This window comes from Carassius carassius, chromosome 32, assembly GCF_963082965.1.
Source record: "Carassius carassius chromosome 32, fCarCar2.1, whole genome shotgun sequence".
Lineage (NCBI taxonomy): Eukaryota > Metazoa > Chordata > Actinopteri > Cypriniformes > Cyprinidae > Carassius > Carassius carassius.
In genome coordinates this window covers 15,134,921-15,162,907 of record NC_081786.1, presented here as the reverse complement: position 1 = coordinate 15,162,907, position 27,987 = coordinate 15,134,921, and the positions used below count along the sequence as shown (strand labels likewise).

At 37.4% G+C, this 27,987-nt stretch overlaps 2 protein-coding genes and 1 long non-coding RNA gene across 3 annotated transcripts in view; 2 read left to right on the top strand and 1 right to left on the bottom strand.

Annotated features, from left to right (window-relative positions):
- The first annotated feature begins 1 nt into the window (after window position 1).
- On the top strand, window positions 2-10,190 carry LOC132112811 (EH domain-containing protein 4-like). The gene is made up of 6 exons (XM_059520485.1): window positions 2-464; window positions 1,592-1,768; window positions 3,741-3,838; window positions 6,000-6,412; window positions 7,868-8,032; window positions 9,419-10,190. The coding sequence occupies exons 1-6, from the start codon at window positions 235-237 to the stop codon at window positions 9,974-9,976; spliced, it is 1,641 nt and encodes a 546-aa protein (XP_059376468.1). The 5' UTR covers window positions 2-234; the 3' UTR covers window positions 9,977-10,190.
- Window positions 6,176-27,959, bottom strand: LOC132112813 (uncharacterized). Its single transcript, XR_009425047.1, has 4 exons — window positions 27,817-27,959; window positions 27,608-27,657; window positions 27,290-27,444; window positions 6,176-6,314 (listed from the first exon to the last, which is right to left on the bottom strand). It is a non-coding gene; the product is annotated as an uncharacterized LOC132112813 (long non-coding RNA).
- Window positions 10,564-27,987, top strand: part of sptbn5 (spectrin, beta, non-erythrocytic 5) — a 32,121-nt gene continuing 14,697 nt past the window's right edge. Inside the window, exons 1-33 of the mRNA XM_059520483.1 lie at window positions 10,564-12,111; window positions 12,924-13,065; window positions 14,755-14,922; window positions 15,060-15,176; window positions 15,263-15,420; window positions 15,525-15,753; window positions 18,275-18,909; window positions 19,196-19,334; window positions 19,439-19,662; window positions 20,257-20,410; window positions 20,641-20,841; window positions 20,960-21,166; window positions 21,371-21,515; window positions 21,618-21,754; window positions 21,868-22,071; window positions 22,162-22,314; window positions 22,493-22,623; window positions 22,702-22,953; window positions 23,145-23,432; window positions 23,502-23,745; window positions 23,894-24,033; window positions 24,139-24,238; window positions 24,380-24,550; window positions 24,657-24,821; window positions 25,015-25,241; window positions 25,412-25,598; window positions 25,732-25,932; window positions 26,021-26,134; window positions 26,217-26,374; window positions 26,472-26,604; window positions 27,307-27,452; window positions 27,629-27,743; window positions 27,838-27,948. Coding sequence (XP_059376466.1) covers window positions 12,943-13,065; window positions 14,755-14,922; window positions 15,060-15,176; window positions 15,263-15,420; window positions 15,525-15,753; window positions 18,275-18,909; window positions 19,196-19,334; window positions 19,439-19,662; window positions 20,257-20,410; window positions 20,641-20,841; window positions 20,960-21,166; window positions 21,371-21,515; window positions 21,618-21,754; window positions 21,868-22,071; window positions 22,162-22,314; window positions 22,493-22,623; window positions 22,702-22,953; window positions 23,145-23,432; window positions 23,502-23,745; window positions 23,894-24,033; window positions 24,139-24,238; window positions 24,380-24,550; window positions 24,657-24,821; window positions 25,015-25,241; window positions 25,412-25,598; window positions 25,732-25,932; window positions 26,021-26,134; window positions 26,217-26,374; window positions 26,472-26,604; window positions 27,307-27,452; window positions 27,629-27,743; window positions 27,838-27,948 — 5,877 coding nt within the window. The 5' untranslated portion in view covers window positions 10,564-12,111; window positions 12,924-12,942. The remainder of the gene's footprint in view (window positions 12,112-12,923; window positions 13,066-14,754; window positions 14,923-15,059; window positions 15,177-15,262; window positions 15,421-15,524; window positions 15,754-18,274; window positions 18,910-19,195; window positions 19,335-19,438; window positions 19,663-20,256; window positions 20,411-20,640; window positions 20,842-20,959; window positions 21,167-21,370; window positions 21,516-21,617; window positions 21,755-21,867; window positions 22,072-22,161; window positions 22,315-22,492; window positions 22,624-22,701; window positions 22,954-23,144; window positions 23,433-23,501; window positions 23,746-23,893; window positions 24,034-24,138; window positions 24,239-24,379; window positions 24,551-24,656; window positions 24,822-25,014; window positions 25,242-25,411; window positions 25,599-25,731; window positions 25,933-26,020; window positions 26,135-26,216; window positions 26,375-26,471; window positions 26,605-27,306; window positions 27,453-27,628; window positions 27,744-27,837; window positions 27,949-27,987) is intronic.

Sequence of the window (27,987 nt, the reverse complement as noted above, 5' to 3'; positions counted from 1 at the left end):
CACCAGCGTCACGAGAAAGAGAGCGTCACATAAAACGATACAGGTGAGGTCACGGCGACGCACACAGCTGGACAGTCCGCGCAGAGGCCGGTAGACGGGCTAGTGTCAACACCAATACGAAAAAAAAAAGAAAGGATTTAAAAAAAAATAACTGGGATAGTTTTAAATTCCTCACATTTAAAAAGGGAACCAAGGTTGCATCACGTATAAAAGAGCTCTGCGAGGAACGGCATCATGTTCACTTGGGTAAATAAGGAACAGGGTGGAAGGAACAAGGAGGGAGACATGTTTCAAACAGTGATTGAAGGACTTCAGAGTCTTTATACTAAAAAACTTCTGCCTTTGGAAGAGACCTACCTCTTCCATGACTTCCACTCACCGGCGCTGGAGGAGGCGGACTTCCAGAGCAAGCCTATGGTCCTTCTGGTCGGACAGTATTCCACAGGGAAGACCACTTTCATCAGGTAATGCATGGCTCTGACATATAGGTGTGTGTGTGTGTCAGCAAAACACTAAGCAGTATACTTTTCTGTCAATTTTCTTAGCTTGAATGAATCGTAATGTCTGGCAAGTCAAGAAACGCATGAAATGTATATTTATTGAGAATTTATTTTTCACGTACTTATTTAATTTCCCAAAGAACAGCATGTACACGTGTTAAGTTCAGTACAGTCAGCTCTTTGTGGTTGCTGCAAACCCTGGCAAGGGGTGTGTGTAAAAACAGCTCATGCCAGCTCACATAGTCCATTCATCTGTGAAAAGGTGCAGAAGGCTGGTCAGTATGTAAACAACTCATAAAAGCATCATTATACTTCTTATTGGCTTTTCACTGTAGGTCAATACCATTTAGCTTTGATGTCTGTGCTGCTGCTCATCAGCTCCTATTCTAGACGGTCTCTGAATGAATGAGAAAATCCAATAACTGTTTCATGTTGAACTCCTCTCAAACTAGAACTGGCTTATTACCAAATCAGCCATTTATAATGTCATAAGGTCATTTTTTGAAAATGATGGATATTTAAGAATATTTAAACACTATTGCAGTTGAATGAATAAGAAGTTGCTAATTATATGAGTTTGAGAGACAACTTCTGTTTGTATTGCTTTTTTCACCTCCCCTCGTAAAATGGTTTTCATGTCTCTTAAATCACACATGCACAAAAAGGAGTAATTCAGCCATATTTAACAATGAATACAGTCCGATTCATAGTTCCCTTATGTTTTGATAGATTTTAATGACAACGCAAGCCATGTGTGTTTCTTTGCTTGGCAACCTTTGACACATTCTCATCCTCTGGCAGGATGTGGTAGGGATCCAGGAAGAGTGAGACTAATGAATAGGTCTGTTTTCACATTCTAGCATTTGTCCAAAGGTTAAGTGCCACTGTTTAGCTTTGATCCTTGATGTTTATTTGTCTCAACCTAAAGGCTATTGGGTAGCATTTTAAATAAATTGTTGCAGCATTTGTTCCATTCATTTTTATTCTCACCCAACCATGACATTTTGTTGTTAGCCTGTGCTGTCACATGATCATGCCACTCAAATTAACCAAGTAGTGTTTTTGACCTCTTTGACCTCTTCCTCCTCCAGGTATCTTCTGGAGCAAGATTTTCCAGGAATGCGAATTGGCCCTGAACCAACGACGGATGGATTCATAGCTGTGATGTACAATGAGAACGAGGGGATTGTTCCTGGAAATGCCTTGATTGTTGACCCCAAGAAACCCTTCCGCAAGCTCAATGCATTTGGAAATGCCTTCTTAAATAGGTAAATATCAAGAGCCCAATCCCTACTCTTTAGATTTGAGCTCCAATGTTTATGACTAGTTCTTCAATCAAGTGTCTTAAATACAATCTTACTCAGAGGCTCTTTGCTTGCTCAAAATATTTAAATCTTGGAATTGGTCACCAATTACACATTCTCATGTTGTTTCAAACTGAAGACTGTCAGTCATCTCTGACTGTCATTTACCTTTGAGACATAAATTAAGATATTCTAATGAACACAGAGATTTCTGTCCCTCCACCAAAACCCCATTCCACCTGAATTTGGATGCTTTAAAAGAGACTGTAAAAGTCTGTGTAAAAGATTGTCCAAGTCATTGTAAATTATAAATGCATATAAAGCACAAGTTTGATCTTGCAGATAAAACTAGTGCACTTTTACCTATTTTTGGGTGATCTAACCTATTCAACACCTCTGAAGAAAATGGGCTGAATCAATTAACACCATATTCCAGTGTTCAGTCAAGCTTGAGCAAGGAGGAAAGTTGTTAGACATCATGGCATGCAGCAGGGAATTCTAGGATGTGGGCACATATTCGTCCTCGCTACATTCTGAAACGGATGTCCCTCTTGCCCGGGTCGTTGCCAAAACAAGGATTTTTCCATTATCTTGCTTTTGCAGTGGTATAGGATATGGAACACTGTCTGGAATGGCCTAAGTACAGTTTAAGATTTACAGTTTAACTATAAAAAGACTATATTAAGACCATGCTTTCACACTATATATTATGTCACAATGCTATGCAGTTGTCATTATACACTCTTAACAGGTTAAGATGTTTTTCTACCCATCTCATTCTGCTGCTCATTCATTTCTTCCTTTCCTTTCACGCTGCCCGCTTTTTTATTACAGGCAAATTTTTTCCACAAAGTGTCTCAAAAACTGTGTAAAGGGGCTTGGTTACTTCTCCTTTTAGGTAACTATAGCTGTTGCATGAGCTTCCACAAGTTTTAATGTTTAATTTTAGTACCTAGACAGTTAGACAAAGGTTTTTTTCCTGTTTGCTGGATATTTATGTGGAAGGGAAATTGGTAAGTACTTCTTTCACAGTCACCACTACAGAGGTCAAAGGCACACTTGACAGAGAACATCTCCTCTCCTCCAAAGGAACCTCAAAACAATACACTTTGTATCCTGTGGACCCTGTTGTGCGTCATATGATAACACGTATGGGCACAGCAGTTTCTTTTACTTATTCTCTCCTCGCTTTTATATACTGGCTCTTTTGAATAAAATGCATTTGTAATTTACTTGAAAATGAAACTTGGTCAAATGCTTCTTCCTCTATTTCTCAGCGTGTCCTTCTGCTCTGCAGCTGACAGGTGATGTTTGCTTACAGATGTTACAATTTCCTCTAAGGTTTTATAAAAAAAAAAAAAGACATCCTTCAACTCACTTGGGACAGTGTTGCAATCTTAACATCACTATAATATTCCCTCACATGGAGATTAAATATTAGTTTTATGAATATTATTCATGCATTAATGCATGTCTTCTGAATGGATGCAAATAAAAAAATATATAGAAAGTTTGCCTCTGTTAATATGTGGTCATATTTACAAAATATATGCAAAAATCTGTGGGCAAAAAAGTTCCACTGTTAGTGGTTTTGCAATACATGAAGTACAGTTTCTGTGAAATTTCGCAGAGCAATGGCAAATGTGACCACATTTATTTATTTAGTAAGCCCTGTTTAATCTGAAGTTAAATATACAGCATGTTAGTCTCCTTTTGTTTTTATAAAGTGGCTTTAACTTATTTGGAATTTTATTCTCCTGTAGTTTATTATTTGTTTCTACCTTTATTCTTTGAAACAATTTAAAGAGAAAATGTTTCTCAGCTGCTATATTTTCCCATGACTCAGATCAAATGAGTCAATCACCAAATGTAGTGATACTACCAGCATTTCCGGTGATAACATGAGGTGATGAACTCTCTCCATCTGTCTCACCAGGTTCATCTGCTCACAAATGCCCAACCAAGTTCTGCAGAGCATTAGCATCATTGACACGCCAGGGATCTTGTCTGGCGAGAAGCAGCGCATAAGCAGAGGTCAGTGTTTACTGTACAGGAGACTGCTCACTCTAGTCTTTGTAGTATTGTATTACAAACAAAGGCCAGACTCTGTCACATGGCCACACACATGCAGTGGGATATCAAATGAAAAATCAGACACCATCAAATATACCTGATTCCTCTGAAGTACTCCTTCAAAGATGCTTAATCAGAGAAGAGCAGTTTGTCAAGGTAAACCTAGTGACAACTGGATGCTTAGTAAAGGGAAAATAATGTCACATGACCATAACAATATGAAATCTGCTGTTTAGCCTTGGCAGAATTCTTCACCCTGGAGTCTATGTGGTTATTTCTCATTGAAAATTTCCCATTTAGTGTGATGCATGTTCCCAGTATAAGGAACAATCATAATGCTTAAGTCATTAGTTTTCTTTTTAGTCACCAGATATGGCCTGTTTCATTATACATTTCCCCTGTCGTTTCCCTCCCTGTCACCCATTAAATGATACCAGCAGACACGCTGGAAACCATGATGGGTCTGTGGTGTTATGAAGTCAGCATTTCTCACTATCTTTTTCCTCATTTTAAAAGCATGTGTTAAGCTTGCCAAATACACTTCAGGATTTATATCAGCATACTGGTTGGTACCTCAGCATGTAGCTGGTGTTTATGTGTTACTAGTTAATCAATTAACAAAACAAGCTGCTACATGATTTGTTTAACTTTTTTTTTTTAAGGCAGAGACCTGGCCAAGAAATTTTTAACAATCATGAGATATGACATAGGCTTGTTGATGCTGCACAAAGTGTTATCTATGAAAATGCACAGCAGCAGAGGTACACCGCGGGTGTACGCAGACTCAGAGGGTCTGCAGACTACAGATTAGGCCTAGTGGCACAAATGTAGAACAGCACTTCGGCCATGAGGGATAACAATGTGCACGGGCGTTCCACATCTGTTCCTGTTTAGCTCCTCTCAGCTGAGGTTACATTCCTCTTACGTTAGCGTCTCTGACACATCTCACGATGCACCATTAACCTTATGCTTTAATCCCATTCCATTTTTAATACGACTGAATATTTCTAAATGTGAAAATTACTGAATTTTACACCCAGACATTTGTGTTGTGCCCGCTTTAAATCTTTCCAGTTTCAAAATTTTATAAATGAGCAGCATATTTATATTTAGGCTGCTCTTTATTAAAGTGATTAAATATTTATGGGAAATAATGCTGGTAAGTTGACAACCTCTGGTGTGACATGCAACAACCATCTACTTTTTTTTTTACAATTTTAAACAATATATTGTTGATTTTTATAATTATAATGCATGAAGTTTAGTCTGTTTGTACTTTTAAAAATGTTATCATCGCACTGTAGGATCAATTAAACTGAACTCGGCAACTTGGTATATTAGCCGAGACTATACATTTATGTTCCCTTTACATTTATGTAAATTTTAACTTACATTTTTGTTTAATACATTTTTTTTTTGAGTTAGAATAAAAAGTTAATTTAGAGTCCTTATTCTGTACATAGTTGCTTTACATGGAACTGCATTGATGGCTCCCACACTCTAGGCACTGAGCTCCTCCTTTGTGAAGTCTTGGCAGAGCTTTTTGCTAAATTTTTATAGCAATGTGTAATCCATGCCGTTGTTGTTGGAACAGTGTAATTTCCTCATGACTGCTGGGTGGTTGGATAAGCAGGTCTCATTGCTTTAAAATCTGAATTTGCACTGGTTTCATAATAATCTATATATGTGAATGAGAACTGAAGTTGTCAGACAGGTGTCCCTGTCTCTATGAGGTTCTCAAGGTTATGACAGATCAGTGACCTGTGCACAAGGCTTGAAAGCTGATCTTTATGTCCTTCTCGCTTTCTATGCCCATTTCTTCCAGCTACAGAAGGAGAGGAGTAACCATTATTTATTCATGAAGTTTTAACAGTTGAACACATTTTCCATTTGTGAAAAAGCAATTTCAAATGAATTGTTTGTGTGTAATGTTTCCATGAGTGAAGTTTGGTCTTAGATCTTTGTATTTTATATTTTAAGATTGTTTGTTTATAATAATAATAATATACTTTTAGTATCTCTATAGTGTGTACTGAATGCAGTACACTCAATCTGTTTTCTCCAACAAGCAGGGCAATGCAGTACATTTTAATTCTGTTCTATTGACTTATTTCCCCCACAGGCTATGATTTCTCAGAGGTTCTGCGCTGGTTTGGAGAGCGAGTGGACCGTATCATTCTCCTCTTTGACGCCCATAAGCTAGACATATCTGATGAGTTTTCTGAAGCGATCAAGTCTTTCCGTGGGCAGGATGACAAAATCCGTGTGGTGCTGAACAAGGCTGACCAGGTGGACACTCAGCAGATGATGCGAGTTTATGGTGCGCTGATGTGGTCGCTGGGGAAGGTGATCAATACTCCAGAGGTAGTGAGGGTCTATCTCGGTTCTTTTTGGGCCAAACCTCTCCAAAATGCAGAAAACCGGCGTCTGTTTGAAGCTGAAACACAAGATCTCTTCAGAGATATCCAGAGTTTGCCTCGCAACGCTGCCCTGCGGAAGCTGAATGACCTCGTCAAAAGAGCTCGGCTTGCTAAGGTAAAGGTTTTTAACATTACAACTTAGCAGTCCACTTAGAAATGCAATTTGACACTTAAAAAAAATTGTTAGTTGTTGTTTATGTTATTGTATGTATGTTAAAATTAAATGCATAAAATGCTGTATATTATGCCTGAGATTTGTCATATAATTTTATTGTATAGTAATAGTGGTATTCTGTTTATATACCTATCGGCCTATTCTATCATTTTAATCTTATTTTAGTTTTTTCGTTAAAGTTAGTTAATTATAAATAATGTTTATACATATTAGATATCAATATTTTAAGTGTTGATGTATTAATATTATTTGGAAATAATTATTAATATTTAATAAGTATAATAAGTATTAATAATCTGCCTTATAAACTTTCCAGGATCGCTGCTCATTGTCTGTTATTTTGTCTTGTGTTTGACCTTAGTTCAACTACTATTGTTTCTGGCTGTGTGCACTGTTAAACTTACACACTGTACCACATGAGCCCCATTTAACCCAACCTGGTTGTGCCTTAGCACTTAAATATGGACATATAAACAATTCACTCATGGAACTATGACAGAAAGTGCGTCTTATCTCTTCCGCAATATTTTCTAAACACACCCAGCAAACAGGAATCCTGAAGCCCTGTGCATGCCTTCCTGTAATGGTAAAGCCATGTGAGGCAGTTAAATGCCTTCTCCATCTCCTGGAAAAGCCCAGAAAAGTCCCTTTCCATGGTACAAAGGAATGTGTGTAACGGGCCTAGATAGAGCACGGCCCTTATTTTTCCTAACCTCTCCACCCCACTTAGTCTTGTCACTCGTCATGTTTACGCCTTTCCTGTCCTCCTCAAGCCGCCAATCATCCGTAAGAGGAATAAACATGTCTTAAAAGGGAAAAGCCCAGTCTTAATTTGGCTCTCTAGCGGTGTACTTCCTCTATTTTGAGGAAAAAGTTTGTGTAAATACTTTTGAATGTTCCTTTGGCAAGGACATTTCCAAGGTGTAAACACAAAGATGGTGTTTGATTATGTAACCGTTCTAGAGATAGAGATCAGGTGGTGGATGTCATGAAAAAAAACTGTCTATAGTAAAATAATAGTGAAATTGATCCTGTTTATTTTATTGTAACATTAAAAAACATAATGCATTGTGATATAATTTGAGGTCTTCAATTAATTTAATTGGATTGTAACTTTTAGGTGTTCATTTTAAACATAATTTTTAGTTTAAACTTATGCTGTATGTCATAAATTAAAAAATAATGCTAAAAAATAAGATTATTATTATAATTATAAACAATAATATATCATTTATTATTATTATTAAAATCATTTTCAAAATGTATGCCTATATTCTTTTGTTTTTGTAATCAATCTTAAATGTAGGCTTATATTACCAGTACACATTATTCTAGAAGCACAGATCCACCATATCTTCTCATGAATTTACAGATAATCTGCTGTGTGTGTTATAGGTGCATGCTTACATCATCAGCTACTTGAAGAAGGATATGCCTTCCCTGTTTGGAAAAGAGAAGAAAAAGGAAGAGCTGATTGCCCACCTGCCTGAGATCTATCAGATTCTGCAGAGAGAGCACCACATCTCACCTGGAGATTTTCCTAAAGTCACTAAAATGCAGGTGAGACTTGGCCTGTCTCTATGGAACATGGGTAAATATTAGATATGCTTACAAACTAAACACAACTAACCAGGGTGTTTGTTTTATTTAGAGAGACACTAGCTGTTCTTGGATTAATAAAATTTCCAACACATTCGGGTCTTTCACATTTACTTAACGTACAAGCATGCAGAATTTCAATTGCTATGAACAAACCGCAGGGTCATTCCGTGTCAACTCAACCAGTGGTCATGTATAGTGAGGAAAGCCAAAATATTAAATATCATTGATGACTATTTACGGAGTAATCCACTATTTTGTAGCGGGGGTTAAAATGACAATTTTCACCTGAGATTCAGTGGGGAAAGATGGCAGCATTGTGCTTTTACACAGAGATTGGTAGGTCTGTTGGAAAAATTCCTTTGCATACAGATACTTTTGTTTTGATAGATGAAAAAGTTGAAAACAAAAAATATTTGTTCTTCAGACATTCCTCTTTAAAAGAAATAAAGTATTATTTGTATGCAAAGTGACCCACATTCAGTTTTTTGACCACTGAAAACAATTTAACATTTTACTCCTGAGCCATATTGAGATTTCAATATCCCTGGAAGTAAACCAAATAGGGCCTTAAAAATGAAGATGCCAAAAGGAAAGTTTGTTGAGACCCAAAATCTAAAAAGGCATTAATATATCTTTAGTACTTCTTGAGATACAGGCATGCAAACTTTGGAGAAAAAAATTGAAAAGTGCTTTTATCCATTTTTGAATGGTCACCACTGGCATATAATGCAACAAAGACGGCTAAAGTCAACAGATTTTACTAACAGACCTACTAATCTCTGTGTAAAAATAACATAATGATACTGCCTTCTTTCTAAAGTCATTTGTACACCCCTGTGAATCTGGTTCTGAAAAATAGTAAGCTATATTGACTGTCATCACTATACATGTTTATCTTTCTTCAGAAAAAAATATTGAGAAAAGTTTCTGAAATTTGGTTGGTTTGATACAGAATGACACAGCAGTCATTACCTATAATACCATTGCTAATTACTGACTGCACACATGCTCTCAGTGAACTTTCCAACCTAACAGCTTCCAGGCAGCACTTGAAAGATAAAGGCAATGCTCTTAATAGACTGTAGGTGACATTGATTCACTCCAGAATTAGACATCATATCACTGAAATAACAACTTCAGTACTTGGATGCCTCATTTGTTAAGGCCTTACTTTCTAAATCAATGTTTCAGTCATGATCTTTAAACACATTATAAAAAAAATAATGAATTATGAAACAAAAACTCTAACCCAGTGTGTTTCAGTTGTTTATGCTATATTATTACAGACACTTTAATAAGACATTAAAATGTCTCCTTCTGTCACTCACATCTGCTAACATGCAGGAGCAACTGCTACACTACGACTTCAGCAAGTTCCCTTCTTTGAAGGTGAAGTTGATTGAATCTGTGGACAGAATGTTGTCCACCAAGATCTCAAGTCTGATGAACATGATCCGAGAGGAAGAAAGCAAACAGCCTCCTCCGGTGGTAATGGGTGGAGCCTTTGAGGACTCGTCCGACGGGCCTTTTGGCCATGGTTATGGCGAGGGTATCAGTGCAGGGGCTGATACTGAGGACTGGATTGTGAGTCGCGACAAACATCGCTACGACGAAATCTTCTACACACTGATGCCCATCAATGGGAAGGTGACTGGCATCAATGCCAAGAAGGAGTTGATGAATTCTCGTCTGCCCAACACTGTACTGGGAAAGATCTGGAAGCTGGCAGACTGTGATAAGGACGGCATGCTGGATGATGAAGAATTTGCTCTGGCTCAGCATCTTATTAAAGTAAAACTAGAGGGATTTGAGCTTCCTACAGAGCTACCAAATCACCTAGTGCCTCCATCGCACAGGAAGAACCCCACTGCAGACATCTTGTACAACCACCAGGAGGATTGATCATCTTCATATCTTCATATTTATCAGCCAGCTGCTAGAACAAAGTGGCCTTTGAATACTTAATTCTTACTTCATTGAAAGGGATGGAGCTTTATTGGTTAAGCCATCTTTCATCAGCAGGCATTTGTGACTTTCACATGCTCAAGATTAAGTGTGTTTGAATATACGTGCACACTTTTGAAAGACATACATATTAAAATTATAGCCCATGTAATTGATTACTTCTAAATTTTGTCCCTGACCATGTGTTATTTCAAAAATTGATGGTAGTGCAGTTGTACTTCATAATAAATAACAACTTCAGTTAAGTATGCATAACAGCCGCCAAAAATAAAACACATACGTGACACTATCACAGAAGCATCTATTAATTTCACTCATTTTGACAGTGGGAATATCAATTAAATTAATTTTGAAACACAATATAGTCTTTTTTCCATGAATGTACACTTTTCATATAACTACATCATAATGCTGAAATAGAGAGAAAATGAGATTAATTCAGTGTTTCATGATGCAATTAAAACTATGTTCAATAATACATACACAGAATACTACATACTCTTTTCTTACACTGGGTGTTAAATGTACAAATTTATAACAGCATTATACTGGAAAGCTCTGATTTTTGCCAAAGTTTTTTGTTGTGTATAATATTTCTGTCTTACAGTGACATTACATAGATTGTGAAGAGTTAAATTAGTTTATATGTGGGTAACACTTTAGAATAAGGCAACATTAGTTGATGTTAGTTGATGTATAAACTAACATGAACAAACAAATGAACAATACATTTATTACTGTATTTATTAATCTTTGTTAATGTTAGTTAATGAAAATACAGTTAATCATTGTTAGTTTGTGCTAATTCACAGTGCATTAACTAATGTTAACAAGCACAACATTTGATCTGAATAATACATTAGTAAATGTTGAAATCATCATTAACTAAGATAAAGAAATGCTGTAGAAGGATTGTTCATTTTAAATAAAGTAGTTAACTAACATTAACTAATGAAACCTTATTCTAAAGTGTTACCGAAATGGGAAACATCTACATTTTAAAATATAATCCTGTAAAAACATTCTACAAATTCAGTATTCAAGAGTGTTTCAGTACTACTAATTTACTTTTTTTGAGATTGTCAGTCTGGAAAGATTGCCATCCAACTCTATTATCTGCCTTCTAATAAAAAATAAATTAAAAAAACTTTATGTATATAAAGATTTAACAAACAATAATGTTATATACAATGACAGTAAGAAACAACATTGAATTAAACACAGTGTTTATATTTCTGAGGCGCAAATAACTGCTATTGAATTATGAAGTCATTATGAAACTCCTTTATGCCGTATATGCAGATGAATGTAATTATGTATGTTAACACTGTCACTATAACCATATGTACATTTTAACTTATATACGGAGATTGTTTCTGTCAGCTCAGAGATGGATTATATGAACTAGTCTGTAACTAATTGACATGAGGCCTACTCTTAAGGCTTTTAAACATGAAAAAATCATTGTGTTTATGTGCAGGTAAAGTTAAGATTACTGTAAAATGTGATTAAAGCCATTCTGTTGAAGTTTCCCATACACTTAAGTACATTTATATAGGTGTTTGATGGTGCTTCCTATACTTTAATATGTAATTAGCAAATTTTATATACCATTTTAAATGAAATGAGGGAACGTAATAAATGTTTCTAATTCAAATGAAAATGTATTGTTTCTCAATGACTTTATTTTGAAATTCGTAAAAAAAAAAACTTGAACAGTCTTTTTTTAAATTACAGTAATTTCGTTTTTTTCAACCCCAAATCAATTTGCATATACAACTAGCATGGCTGTTCCTGGATGGGCCTGTAGAGAGGCGTGTGCTGCTGAATTGTATGAAATACTGAATATGACTGCAACCTTTACCCCTCATGTAGTACATGGTCAGGTGAGTGAGAAGTACCCTCCCTTTCAGTCCATTAAAACAGCATCAAAGTTCAGTTCAGTTCCTTAACACTGATCAGTCTTAAAGAGGATTTATCAGATTACTCTCAAATCATGAATTTTTGCCTATAATGAAAGTCTCTGATACGCATTGACTGTGCTTAAGTGCTGAAAACAAACCTTGAGAAGGGTAAGTGAATTTGAAAAATATTGAATTACGCGCGCATCACAATCTAACAAATGTAATACTTTTTGCAAGTGTTTCAAATAGTTGTAGGATTTACAAATTGCAACATTTTAGAAACATAAAATACAGATTATGCAAAAATGAAATGAAGTTTGTCTACAGAGATGTGTAATATTACAGTTTAATTGTTCATATTTGTTTTAGGTTCAAACAAATGTCTGTTTCACTGAATTATAAATATGGATATAAAAATATATTTTGTCGATATATATATATATATATATATATATATATATATATATAGCACCATAGCATTTGAATTTGAATAAATAATTTATATTTGAAAAGTATTAAGAGAAATGTTGGCCAGTTTACAAAGTAATATTGTAATCCTTGATCACAATATATTCAATTTATCACCTGATTTGGAAATGCTAGGTATTTTTATGATCCATCTAAATATGTGTGTAAAGTCAGACTAGAAGTACATAATTATACTGTCAGCGGGAGAGGCATGATTGCCCTTATGCTTTCACTTCCTCAAACATAAGAGAACAAAGTTGATTTATAAATGGAGAATTACATATCTTGAGTCATATTTAACTTTCACAGTGACATTTTCTTGGTACTATCCTATTTTATTTTAACTTACCGACAGAGCTCAAAAATCGAAACTTAAAGGCCTTAGAAATCATGTGTATGGATTAATTTTTAAACTCATTGTGGGCAGCCACTTATTGTAAATGAACAATCTGTGGTCTCTGGTTTTTGTATTTTTGAAAGAGTTACATGCATTTTTCATGTGTTGTTTTCAGGGACTAACACAGTCAGGAGATGTTTAAACAGGGAGATGGAGAGGAGTCGGATGGCCGATTCCGAGAGCTCCAGGAACAGCGGATGACAGTACAGAAGAAGACCTACACAAAATGGATGAACAGTGTCTTCTCAAAGAATGGGGTATGAATAAGTCCATCCAAAGCCTTCCTGAACCTCAAGGCTAGTTCAGGCAACAAGATCTACAATCAGAGACACAGCTAAGCACCAAAACTTAAACTAAAGCTTACATTTCAAATGTATGCTATGTCTATCTACAAATATATTAATAATCCACTTAGTTCAATCAGTGATATCTGCTGGCGACACAGCAATTTGATTACACAAAAAATTATGATACACAACAAGATATCAAGATAACTTTGATGATATCTAACGTTAGTAATCCTGACTCTATTCTTGTGACTTACTTTAGTTTATGATATGCTCACTCCAGCATGATTGCCTCTAGTTGTGAACCCTTGAACCCAGTTAAGGTCATAATAATTTTATCATTGTCCACTACATTACCACACACTTTATGTACTTGTCTCATGATAAGTGCACAGTTCGTTTAGTTGCTTACTTAAACAAGTTAGACATCTGTTTTCTGTATACAGACTCTGAGATTGAATTCAATAATGATGAGAGAAAGCGGGAAAGTGAGAGAAATTGGCAAAGTGACAAAGGAAACCTCAATAGTTAATTTTTATACACTGTTATGTAAACCTTTTGTTTTTTACAGATCAGAATAGGGGAGGGAAAAACAAAGATATTTTACCTTGTATTACATCAACATCACCAATATTAGTTTTAGGAAGGAAGAAAATAATACCATCTTGACTGTCATCGTAAAAAATTGTTTTATCCCAGATTCTTCCACTCTATTGGTCTCCTTTTGAGTGTTATATTTAACAGTGGTTACATATTACCTCCTCTCGTACTTATTGCCATTGTATTGTGAACCAACTGAGAGACTTAACTTACATAAAACACTAACAGCAGGAAGATGTTAAAACAGACAAGTGGTGTAACAACAACCTTCCTTGGCTTGTTAGGGCACACAAATATATTAATAGCTGTATACAGGCAGCTGTCTGAAAAAAATGTGTTTTAAACATTTCCCTTTCCTTTTCCCCTTCCTCAGTTGCTCCTGTGTATTGTTCTGTATCAAACAACACTGTTCATAACTTGTTTATTATAAAAGATCAGACTTATCATTAAAAACCTAAATGTTGCTTTCTGAGAAAATCTATTCCACTCTTGTACTAGCTGGTTATCAGTTACATGCAAGTTAGCTAAAAGCAATTATGAAAGCTGCAAAACGGTTTGCAGTAATTGCAAGCACATTTTACTTTTATCATTGCTCTCTGAAGGCCCACCAGAGAAGCAGGGTGTGCTCTAAGCTCTAAGCTCCCTCGATTCATTCTCTGGGTAAGCAGAGCCTATTGGAGGCAATAAGCAGATCTGTTGACAGACATCAGATTCCCACAACACATGGATTAGGGAGTGGTTGCAAGTCTCTTGCTTGAAAGCTGAGAGCAGGATGGCTTTACTGAGAGAAGTGTGAGTGAGTCACGTCATAGTGGAATACAGTGGCAATTAGCCAAAAACAATGGTAAAACAAAGCCAGCTGCTGATTTCATGCTTGTTTCAAACTGCCTATGATGCATAAAGCAAATGCAGTTATAGGATATAAGAACATGTATATCACTTCCTGCAACATGCTTGTTAGCTGATGTCTTCCCACTTTATAGTTTGGTATATAGTTTGATATACTTGGGTGTAAAGGAAATGTGTGTAATTTTATTTTAATGTGCATTCACTTTAAAGGAAAAGGTTGACCTGACTGATGTATATACTGATCTAAGAACTGGTGTACATCTCGTGCGACTTTTGGAGCTCATCTCTGGGGAGAAACTGCCCACTCCCAGTCGACGCACCCTAAGAGTTCACTGTCTGGAAAATAACAGCATTGCCATTAATTTCCTTAAAACCAAGGTACTCTGGAAAAAATACATTGTGCAAATCTCTGACATGTACCTTTTAAAAAGTATTACTTCTACTATGTAACATCTTTAAATTGTGGAATAATTGAAAAATGGAATGATTGTAGGACTCTGCTCATCTTCCTGTAGATCAGAGTCGATCTGATTGGTCCAGAAAATATTGTGGATGGAGACAGAACTCTGATCCTGGGCTTAATTTGGATAATCATTCTCCGCTTCCAGATTGGAGCCATCAATATTGTTGAGGTAAGGCCTTGCAAGTGGCCTCTATAAATGTTTTATAATGCAAAAAGTGCAATTATCAGTATGTTCACATCCTATTTTGGTTTCAGGCTGGTGGTGATGCCAGTGGTGCTCAGCGCTCTGCCAAAGAAGCTCTACTGATATGGTGTCAGCGTAAGACTGCCGGTTACGCCAATGTAAATGTGCAAGACTTCTCAAGCAGCTGGAGAGATGGACTAGCCTTTAATGCTCTTATTCATGCCCATCGGTAGTGTTTCAGTGGATAGCATTCTCTTTTGATAAGGAACGGAATTTGACTATGTTCCCTTTCCACTACTTCAGTCTCATGATGTTTTGATAACACTGTTCCAGGCCTGATCTTTTTGACTACAACCGACTACGCCAGGATGATCCGATGCGGAGCCTCACCCATGCTTTCACTCTGGCAGAGGATGAGTTTGGGATAATGCAACTACTGGATGTGGAAGATGTCATGGTGCCCCATCCTGATGAGAAGTCTATCATGACTTATGTCTCCCTGTACTATCACTACTTCTCCAAAATGAAGCAAGGTCAGACTATCCAGAAGAGGATAGCTAAGGTTAGTTGACATGTAATTTGAAGTAATGTAAAATGCAATGGGAAGCTTTTCTTCCATATTGTGGTGTATATCCAAGTGAAACAGATTATTGTAAAGAAAAAAGTGCAGAACAAGGGCATCAGTTGTTGATTGGATGGAGGCAGATCCGAATAGAAACTTACAGTCGGACGTAAGAAAGGGGTGTGGTTTGGGACATAAGAACACACCAGAGAGATGTCTCAGTACAGCATGTTTGGATGAATTGTTCTTTATAAGATCAATAACATGCATTTAGAGAAAGGATATGGTAAATTTTTTTCAGATATGAAGGATTTGAATAGATCTTGAATATTAGACTTCAGTGCCTTATTACAAACAATGTAGGACAATATAAACATGAATGATACCTCAAATAGTCTAGTTATAGTTTGTTGAGAAGAGGTATTCAATTCTATTCAATTAGACTTGATTTTTTACCTGGTGATAATACAGGCAGAAAAATATTTAAAAAGTTATATTGATGGAGTGTCCCGACATATGTAGGCAATTTACATAAAGTATATGTAAAGCAATATTAATTATGTGTTCTGAGTTTGTCAATTCACAGAAAAATGTGTTATCAACCACCCAGGAAATTCAAATGAAAAAAGGCAAGCAAATAATATAAAATGAGCAGTATTCTCTGCTCTCAAACGCTGGGGGCTTGTCCAATGTTGGTGCTGAACCATGCCCACTCACGGGATAGCTGTCTAGTGTCTCAAAAGCGTCATACCAGCCACACCATGCCTCTTTCAACTGTCAAATACCACTACAGCCTGAATAGATGTTCCCTCTTTAATGAATTTACACAGCCAGACATGTTTGGTAATATGCACTTACGTGACAAAGGCATAGCTAGCTAGCAAACTGTAGACTGTAGTAACTAACAGTAATGACAGTAACTCTTGATTGACCAGGTGAACCATGCGCTAATGCACTTTACTTATTAGGCTTATTCGAGATGCGTGAAAATTAAAAAGCATAAAGAGACATTTGCTCTCTTATGGATCTAGTGGTACTTTAATGCCATATGCCGATTGGTCTGCACAGCGCAGATGCATCTCGAACAAGTTTATTATTGTGTTGGGGAGGACCCATGCTCAGTGGCTCCTTTGCATCATCAAGACTTTATCTTAGGCATGCCCGAAAAATACTGAACACAAAAATGGTGAAAAACTGTTTAATGGTCTAAATCCAGAATTCAGTACTACATAGTGCACAGTCTTTGTAAGGTGTTTTCAACAATACATTTCTAATATTTATGTGTTTATAAACAATTATCTGACTTGCTTTTACACAGACGTTAACTAAGTGGTAGTAGCAGTAATACTATGAACTGCACTATTACCAATGGCAAAATAGTTATTAGTGATATAAGATGTATTTCCTTAGGGTGTCTATTTCTAGACTGGGCTTGGAGTAGATGTGATTATTATAACAAAAGATATACACTCTTTGATTTGGTCCACCGAGACAATGCAATGTCACATAAACATGTCCTTACAGCTTTTTCGGGAAATGTTAAACACTGGTGCACTCTGTTTGTGAAAGAATGAACTGCAGCTACTGTGGTGTTGAATCAGGACTCTAATCTCAAACCCTTTAGGATTAGTGGATTTGACTGTGGGTCAGAAGGAGGAGCCCTGGGCTTAATCAGATCAGTGTAAACTCTAGGCAGTAAATGCTGCTAAACTTGAAAGTTAGTTGTCTGCACTGAGTAGTCAAGAAACAGCTTTTCGGATAATGCTGACAATATGGAGGAAGACGTCCTCAGATGCTCTTTAGACGACAGGAGGAGTTGATCTAGCAAAGATGAGCTCAGAGTTCAGGCGATGCCATTAACATGCTGGCAGGATACACATGGAGAGAAACAGGGGTGTGAAGTGTACTGTTCTTCCTGTGCAGTATGACACTTTCACTCACCACCATGTCTACAAGTGTGAATAGAAATACCGGTATGTGTTGAATGGGTCACAGCTGTGGAGTAGTGTTAGCTGTCACAAAAGTGTATGAAACAATGACAGAGAGATCTTGTTGGATATATGGATGGATGGGACGAAGTTGAGCCCGGCCAGGCTCTGAGATGTCAAGACTCTAAATTTCATTTCATGGTAAGACCGCCATCTTTTAGGTGTGACGCTGTTGGGACACTAGATGACAATGGCTTTCAGTGGCTATTTCAGCAGTCAGTGGCTGCGATGGCAGAACATGAGAAAAACAATTATTGAGCCGGAGAGGAGTCTTCCAGAAGTGGGAAAGGTGTGTATTAAGTAGATAGATGTCAGTGTAGCTGCTGAGCAAATGCTCACAAATCACCCATCCTTCGAAGAAATACAACTTGTGATCAAAATATAGTCTATTTCTGTTATTATTTACTTTTTAAATCATGATGTTTAATGTTTAGTACTGATGTAACTGTTATATAAAATCTGTGCTTTTGAATTTCATTCATCTGCTTCAACATTGGTGTTTTCTAAAATATATAGTTTATCTATGCCTGCAGATTGTGGACCTTCTGAAAGAGCTGGATGATATGAAGCGCATGTATGAGAGCATGGTGTCTGATTTGCTACGCTGGATCAAGACCAAGGTGATGGAGCTCAATGACCATTCTTTCCCCAACTCACTGCGAGAAATGCAGCATCTGGTTTCTGCCTTCAAGACATATCGCACTATTGAGAAGCCTCCCAAGTACCAGGAACGAGGGGCTATCGAGGCCCACCTCTTCAACTTGCGAACCAAACTAAGAGCAAATAACCAGTGGGACTATATTCCTCCGGAAGGCAAGACCTTAGGGGATATCGAAAGGAACTGGACCTTTCTAGAGCGAGCAGAACACCTGCGAGAGAGAGCCCTCCAGAGTGCGCTGATGCGGCTGGAGCAGCTGGAACAGCTGGCCCAGAAGTTTGACCGTAAGGCTACACTGAGGGAGAGCTACCTGGAGGACACTCTGCATCTGATCCAACAACAAGACCTGAGAGGTCTGCAGAGACTGGAGGAGGCTGAGACAGCATCTCGCAAACTAGAGGCCCTGGGAGCGGATGTGCTGGCTCGTGAACCGCGTTTCCGTGCTTTAAGTAAAATGGCTGCTGTTATTGAAAAAGAGAACTACCACAGCAAGGCACAAGTGATTCGCAGGTGAGAGGGCAAAGAATAGTAGGTAGTTCGTAATCACTTATGGATGTGAGCTGTGACGGTTTGTAATGTTCGATTAAAATGCATTGGAAAGACATGTCAAAAATAAGTTTCTAGTAAAACATTTCCACTAATGCTGGCACAGTAAAATATAATTTCCTGTTTGTTGATCTTTGGGAATGTGGAAGTTGAAAATAACATTATTCAAGTAAAACCCCTTTATAGGTGTGAAAGCATTTAATAGGCAGTAATAGTAGATGATATGTGGTTGATATCTTGTATGTGACAGGAACATGGATATCATGAACCGATGGAAAGCTTTGCAGCAGCTTCTGCAGCAGCAGAGAGAACATGCTGGAGATGCTGTGAATACATTTGCTGTTCTCAGAGATATTGATTTAATATCTCTCGACCTAAGGGAATTACAGGTGAACAACTCAAATGTCCTATACAGTATATATATATATATATCATTTTTACCTCAGACATTACCACTGAGCATTATCACTTGAGCATAATCTTGCTTTCCTAGGCCCAGGCAGATTCCTCTGACTTAGGAAAACAGCTGCCAGATGTGGTAGCCCTACTGCAAAAGCAGGACTTACTAGACACCCAAATAATCTCACTTGGAGAAACTCTGAATGCCATGAGTGGCAGTGCCTTAAAGGATAAACACAAAGGTGCCACAAAAGTCGAGAGAGGAGTTATAGATCTTAACAGCCAGTACAACTCTTTGCTGGTTGTCAGCAAGAACAGGTAAACTTTTTTAAATCCTTCTAATTATACCAGAAGCCATTTTGTTTGTGGACATTTGTGAGACTAAAATTTTGTAAGATTCTAAAATGAGTACAAATTGAAAAAAAAGTATATATATATATATATATATACACACACAAATATATAGTGACGAGTGGGGCGGGGCTGAGAGCTGTGGGAACGGAGCGAGACCGGCGAGTGGAGCGGGTGTCGCTCATTTCCCAATCACTCCACCGGCCTCGATCCGTTCCCACGGCTCTCAGCCCCACCCCACTCGTCATATAAATATATACATATATATACATATATATATATATATATATATATATATATATATATATATATATATATATATATATATATATATATATATATATATATATATATATATATATATATATATATATATATATATATATATATATATATATATACTTAAAGATCCTTACAGTATAGCTAAACTGTGTTTTAAAAGTTAACCATAAGAAATACAGACAGGATTGTATTCAGCATAGTTTTACTGTTTTATAAAAAAAAAACTACTGTGCAAATATACTATACAGCAATAACATGATCTTTTTTTGTGAAAAAAAGGAGAAAAGCTCTGGAGGAACAGCTGAAGCTCTTTGAATTTTTCTATGATTGTGAAGAAGTAGAAGCATGGATCTATGAAAAATGGGTCCTCTTACAGGCAGCATCTCTGGGGAGAGACCTCAGTCAAATTCAGCAGGCAATTCCGAACCACAAGGTATGTGGCTTTCAGATACTATAGAAGATTGTAGTATTGAAGAAACCCATTACTGCCTACATTTTAGATATATTTCAAACAGTTACGTGCTTGTTGATAACTTTTATGGACTACTGCTTGCTCTTTTAAGCACTTTTACAGTATAAGGGAGAACAGGCCAACATTGCTTAACCTCAGTGTGATTGGATCAGAGCTGCTAAGATTAGCAAAAATTGCTATGTATGTTGCAGGCTTTAGAGGCAGAGATTCAGTCACAGGAATCACTGTGCTCTGGGGTTTTATCCAGAGGCCAAGAGCTGTGCAAGGGCAGACACCCCAATGAAAGAGACATCCAAAAGTGGATTCGGACTCTTCAGAAACAATGGCAGCAGCTTAAAGATCAAGTCACCATCAGAAAAAACAGGCTGCATGCAGCCAATGTCATCAAGCAGGTATAAACTCAGCTATGTATAGGTTCCTTTATGTATAAAGTGAGAAATTATGATTCAGGAGATTAAGCAGAGGTTGGTATAAAGATGTGTTCTAAATGCCATTCCTACTTCCCCTCAGTATTTTGCAGATGTTACTGAAGCCAGCTCATGGCTTGATGACCGCAAACCACTTCTCACTGATGAGGATTATGGAAAGGATGAGGCCAGCACTACTGCTCTGCTTCAGCGTCACCAAAGACTGCAGAAAGAAATGGAAGCATATGCCTCAGAAGTTAAACGGCTGGGCGAGCAGGCCAAGAGTGCTGCCCAACTTGCTCCTCTTACTGTGAGTAACAACCAAAATAAACCATTATGTACAGAAGAAAAAATATTTTACAATGCAATTACAGCACATAGTTTGTCTAAATATTTTTCCAATATTGCTTCAGGAAGGGTAATGGTGAAATCCATGAAAAAAATGTGAATCATTGCTAGTAGAAATTACTGATAAAGCTTCAATGGCACTGACACATTTTTTAACCAATTTAAGACTGAAACCCAGCAGAGTAGAATGGTCCACTACAGTGATTCATCAGACGGTGAAGATGAGACGAATAAAAAAGCTCACAAAGGAGGAAAAGTCCTTAGCAAGGCTTTGCCTCAAGAACAAGCAACGATTAGGTTCAGATATAGAGGTAAACAGCATCCTTAAGTGCTAAAAAAAAATTCCTACTGGTTTGGTTTGTGTGTACAATGACCCAGTTCCTCTTTCTCTTCTCATCTTGACCATTTTTCAGGTCCTAAATGTACCTGGGAAAGAGGAGAAATATTGACAATTGTCAGCAGGGAAAAAGATGACAAGTTTCTTCTTCGAGACAGCAGAGGAATTGAGCAGCTTGTATCTTCCACATTTATTAGGGAAATGCCATCTTCTGTAAGACGATTTTAAAATCTACTTGAGTTTAAAATCTTATGAGTCATAAACATTCTTTAAATTGCATCTACTAGACAGCTTTTGCTTGCTTGTTTTTATGCAATTTAATGCAGAAAGCACCACCTGAGCCTACAAATGGAGAACCTGATAGTCCAAAAAAGAATGTTAGCCGACCTCGCCGCACTCGTTCTATGCGGCGTGGCACAGCTGAAATATCTACCTCATCATTACCTGACCCACACTTCCAAAAAGACACAATAGAGAGCACACAAAGCAGTCTGGAACAGGATTTCAACAGCCTTTATAATTTAGCACAGGTGAATATTCATGTTTTGCCTTTACTCTTGTACCATTTTTGATGGTTTTAAACATTTTTCAGGCATTTAAATAGCATTTTCTCCTATCAGTCAAAAAATAAGGCACTGGATGACACTGCTCGACTACATAGGTTCTATAATGCCTGTGAGGAATTTGAGTCCTGGATGAGAGACAAGGAGAATGTCCTCAACACTTTTAACTCCAACTCCAACAACTTAGAGGTTGTACAAGCCAAGTATGAGGTCAGTTGAAAACACATGCCAAGCAGAATAACACAAGTCATCATGAATTCTTTACAACATTCAAAGCCATTCAAAGCTGCTTGGAGAAGTAACTCAATAAGATTTACTTGTGTTCTTTGGATAACATGGTGGTATTTTGATTTAAAACCATTAACTTCTTTCTCAATATTATACACAGAATTTTCTCACTGAACTTGCCAGTGGTAGAAAGCAGCTTGATGATATTACCAAGCTTGGAGAGGAGCTTGTAAAAAAACAGCTCAGTCAGAAAAAAGAGATTCAGCTTAGGCTTGGAATCGTAACCCGCAGGTACGAAGGCCAAAATTAGCATTGTGCAGCCATCCAACCATGCTTTTGTGTACTTAAAGTGTTTCTTTGCATGTCCAGATGGGAACACATTCAGAAACTAAAGGATGAGATGGCTCATGAGCTGCTTAGCTCTGCTGATGTGAAATCGTTCCTGCAGACTTGCCAAGAAGTCCAGGCTCAGCTCCAGGATAAGTTAGTCCAGCTTGACACACCTGATGTGGGGAGCTCACCATCAGCCCTGAAGGCTGAGGAACACAGACAAGCCCAAGCTGAGAGGGACATAGAAGCCCTGGAAAGGAAAATAGAATACCTTAAAAGTGTGGCTAAGATGTACGTTTTGCTACAAAATTATTGCAATACCACTTATGTATTTTGGCACATCTTATTTCTAACCTTGGCACAACTCGTAACCTTCATCAACAATAGCTTACAGGAGAATGTCCAATGTTATGTATAAAGTGGTAAAACCAAATCAATCATAAATATGTCTTTTAACTGTACATCACATTGATATGCTACAGGAAACAGGACTGTAGTCCTGCAGAGAGTGCCGCTATCATGGAAGAAGTACGTGGTTTGGAAGACCTGCTGCGGCAGTTGAAAGCCCAAGCCACTCAGAGACAAAAGATGCTTGAGGAAGCCCGACACTTGCAATTCTTTCAGAAAGAGACAAGAGACCTGTTGTTATGGGCTGAGGCAAAAAAGGAGCACCTTCTGGAAGAGGACACTGGATCTGATGTGGCATCTGCTCAAGCCCTGCTGAAGGAGAACCTTGATCTGAAGCAAGAGATTAAACTTCAGAGAGCAAAGTTAGTTGTGTTTGGTGTAATCTTGTAATCCGTATTTAGTGCCTATGATTGACAGTAACATTATTTCAGATTGAAAGATATGGAGAAACTGGGTCAATCTCTGGAGGTAGCATCAGGAGAGAAAGGAGCTAAAGATGTTCAGCAGACACTCACTAAGTTGGATAACGAGTGGAGCCAGCTGGACAAACTGTGGTCTAGTCGCAACAGACGGCTTGAGCAAGGACTGGAGTTTCAAAAGCTGAATATGGAAGCAGATCGCATAGAGGCCACCATTTCTGGTCATGAAGCCAGACTGAAAGTCAGAGACTTGGGGGTAAATGAAAAAAAAAAATAATACTGTGTCATTTAATTTCTTTTATTATTGTAATAAATTCATTAAATTAATCCATTTCATGTCTCCAAGTACATTTTGTTGCAAGAGATACACATTTGTGAAGATTTAATGCATAATTTCTGTACAGGACTCTGTGGACAGCGTTCACAGTTTACTGGGCCGACAAGAAGAGCTTGAGGCTCTGCTTGAGGCACTAGAGCGATCCATTTACCTCTTTCAAGACAAGAGCCAGGAGCTCGTCAGTAAGCGTAACTTTGCTGCCAAAGAGTGAGTGTATTCTTTTACATATTATAATATTATTAGTAAATAATTATAATTGTTTGTCTCTTAGTGATATTATTTTAGTTCACTCTGGCATTTACACCTTTCCAGAATGCAACAGCGATCAAAGGTCATTCAAGATCGATACAAGAACCTGAAAGAAAGTTGTAAATTAAGGAGGCTTGATTTACTTGCTTCAAAAAAGTACCAGGTAGACCTTCAGTTTGTTTTGGAAAGTGACAGCATAATTTGTGAATAATGGAAGTTAAAATGTGTTAGTAGCTATATATCAGACAAGAAAATTGTCTTAACAACTACAGTGCTTTAAAATACTTTACTTTCCCCTGCAAAGGAATTTTTAAGAGATGCAGAGGAAATGCTGCTGTGGATGGAGGAGAAATTTGAGATTGCTGAGGACGAATCATACAGAGATCCAACCAACATCCTTCGCAAGCTCAAAAAACACGAGGCGGCAGAAAAAGAGATGCAGGCCAATCAAGTCCGCGTAGACAGACTGACTGAGGTACAGCACCACATGACATGTATTGTTTATTATTTCTCAAGCAACATACAGTAAGTACTCTGCCATGCTTTTGGTCCATTCTGATTATTGGATTTTATGTGGTTAGACTGGAGAGGAGATGTTAGCAGAGGATCACTTCAACAGCCAGGGCATACAGAGAAAGACTCGAGAGGTTCGCAAAAGGTGGACTGAACTCCAGAGGAAGATGGCCGAAAGAGGAGACAAACTACGACAGGCCGGCCAGCAGGAGCAACTCATGGAGCTGCTTCAGGTACTTAAACTCTTTTGACTACTAAAGGACAACAATGAAGGATTTTTTTTTTTTAACACTGAAACATTAGTATTAGGTTTTAAATATGTTCTTATGTGAATTTGTATCATTGAATTAAATCAGTTAAAATTACCAATTTATACAGAAAAAATAAGTGTGCTCTCATTATTATAAAGTATCTGCATATTTTCAGGACGCAAAATTGAAGATTGAGGCAATTGAAAGAATGTTACAGAATGCAATCAGGGGTCATGACCTTCGTTCAAGCAGACAGCTCCTGAAGGAGCACAAGCAGCTGGAGGAGGAGGCTCAAGAACTCGCAGAAAAAATCAACTCCATTGTCACCCGTGCCAAACACCTAGCGACCAACCATTTTGACTCTCAACGCATTCTCAGGGAGACTGACACTTACCTGAAACTGTTAGTACTCAGTTTTCATCAAAACCTACCTGCATGAATTTTCCTGTTTTTAGGGAAATAATAGTTAATAAATTACTGATCAATTCTAAGTATATGCACGGTCAATCAATACAAAACTGTTGCTTTATCTGCATACTTTAAGATACCTTTACCTCTGTTTTAACTGCCAGATTTAAGTCTCTACAGAAACCCTTGGATCATCGCAGGAGCCAATTAGAGGCAGATGTGGCTTTATATAGCTTTTACCATGATGTTGACCTAGAGCTAAACTGGATATCAGAGCATCACCCTGTAGCTGATACTACAAACTATGAAAGATCTCTGGCAGGGGCAGTTAGCCTGCTTCAGAAACACAAGGTGCAATTAGATTTGAGTGTATGAATACAAAAATATTTTTAATAAATTTACATAAATGACTATACATTTCCTTGTAAAGTTCATGAGTGAAGGTGTATTCATTAGAACTGTTAAAACTTTCAAATTACTCCAGGATCTGCAGGCAGAGGTAAATGGCCACAGCCAGTACCTGCAACGAGTACTGGACAGAGGACAAGCCATGGCCCGGTCCAATCAGTGGAATGGTCAGGAGGTGCAGCACAGGTGTGAGCAACTGACTGCAGAATGGGAGGATTTAGAGGAGTTATGTGAGATACGGTCTGGGGAACTTAACAAAGCAGTTACACGGGAGCAGGTAAAAGCGTAGGAGTGTCTGCAGTTTTTTTGATCAAGTAATTATTCAAGCCATTAACATCTTAACAGCTTATCGTTCTGATGTTCAGATTTTGCTTGACTGCACTGAGCTAGAAGCCCTTCTGTCAGAAACATCAGCTTTGGTCAGCACTGATTATGGCAAGACTGAATTAGCTACGCAGAGTCTAATAAAGCAGCACGAGGTGAGTAATCTTTGGCTTGTACTAATGCAATGGCTTAAGGTTTTAACACATAACCTTAACACATTCTGGTTTGTTTCTTCAGACAGTGGAGGGGCAGATTGAGGTACTTGCTGCTCAAGTAGATGAACTCAAGTCAAACGTTAAGCAGGCTGTACGTGTGTGGGGTTTAGAGGAGCTGAACAAGCCCTACAACCACATTAAATCTAAGCTAAATGAGGTTCAGCACTCAGCGACAGTCAGGTAAAATAACTATCATTAATAAAGCAGCACAATTAATAGAAGTAAACACCCTCATGTTGGTTTGCTGTGTTAAAACAAACATATCTCATTACAACAGAGAGCAGAGGCTGCGAGAGACTTTACATCTACATGAATTTAAGCGTGAGTCTGCTGAACTGGAGGAATGGATTGCTCAGCAGACACAGATTGCTTCCTCTTATGACTTTGGGAGTGATTATGAAAATGCACTGGTGAGACTTTTGATCTGTTGCAGACTTGTCCAATGATTTTTCATTGTCCTGTATTTTTACCTTCAAAGGGTCAAAAAAAAAAGTAATGGCAATGTATTTTATGGTGGTCATAGTTTTAGCTAGGATAATAATTAAATATTTATAACACAATTTTAAAAACATTTACTAAGTTTGATACAAATTTTTTATTTGTTTGGTCAGAAATCTAGGGACTAATCGTTACACTACATGCTAATGAAAGCCAGTCTTAATAGTCAAAATTAATAAACAAATCCGTTTGTTTGTTTTATAAGTTTATACCTCCACATTAATTCAATAGTGGGTATAAGAAAAATACACCATCAACATAAATTAACATTTTGTAGATAATATTTTATGCCTTTTAATATTTTAACATTTAAGGCTTTAGCACAGTGAAAAAATAAAAGCCAATTATTACAACCTGTTGTCTTCAAACTTACTTCTCAGATTTGTATATATTTCTTCTTTTATTGTCTTATTATTAATTGTTTTCAAACATACTATTTGACCCTAGAAATTATCATATTTTGGGCTCCTTGGCATCTTATATTTGAAACCTTAATTTCCTATTTTAAACACATAAAATTCTTCACATTTCAATATGATTAATCAAGTTGAACATGTATCAGATATGCATGTTGTCTGTGCTTTTGGATCTAAGTACCTCTTGTTTCATGACAGCAACTGTGTGGGAGATTTGAGGTATTCTTAAAGCAGCTGGAGGTGGGACTGGAGAGGATGCACACCTGTGAAGAGCTGGCTGACAAACTCATCAAAAGTAATCATCCTGAGAGCCGCTTCATCCGTGAAACACAGAATCTACTCAGGTAACGGCATGTGATAGGGGAAACAAAATATTACAAACTAATAAATACTGGAATCTCATATTTGTCAAATAAAAATATTTTTGTTTGTGATGTATCAGATCTGTGTAGTGACATAATTTTACAGTCTACCGATATCATTTGCAGTTCATACTTACATGAAGTCTAATTTATGACAGAGAATCATGGGAAGAGCTGCAGGATTTATCTAAAGATCGTAAAGAAATGCTACGTAAATCTGAGGAATGTCACAAATTCTACAAAGACTTGACTGATGCACTAAGACAGATAAAGGTATCCACTACAGCTGTGCTTTTTAGTCATGCTGTTAAATAATACGATAATACATATCTGCCCTGGTGCTCACATGTCACGTATCTTGTACCAGGAGAGGCACAAAAGCATTCCTGATGACATTGCCAAAGATCTGAGGGGAGTGCTGTCTCAGCTACGGAAACATGAAGCTCTTGTCCATGAGCTGGCAGGAACAGAACAACAGGTATGATGTGAGAGCACTCATTACATTACAGGTGTCTTG

Excerpts from the sequence above, each read along its gene's own strand:
- LOC132112811 (XM_059520485.1), top strand. The coding sequence starts at position 235 with ATGTTCACTTGGGTAAATAAGGAACAGGGTGGAAGGAACAAGGAGGGA. Across the intron at positions 465-1,591 it reads GGGAAGACCACTTTCATCAG|GTATCTTCTGGAGCAAGATT; the intron begins GTAATGCATGGC and ends TTCCTCCTCCAG. Across the intron at positions 8,033-9,418 it reads CTAAAGTCACTAAAATGCAG|GAGCAACTGCTACACTACGA; the intron begins GTGAGACTTGGC and ends GCTAACATGCAG.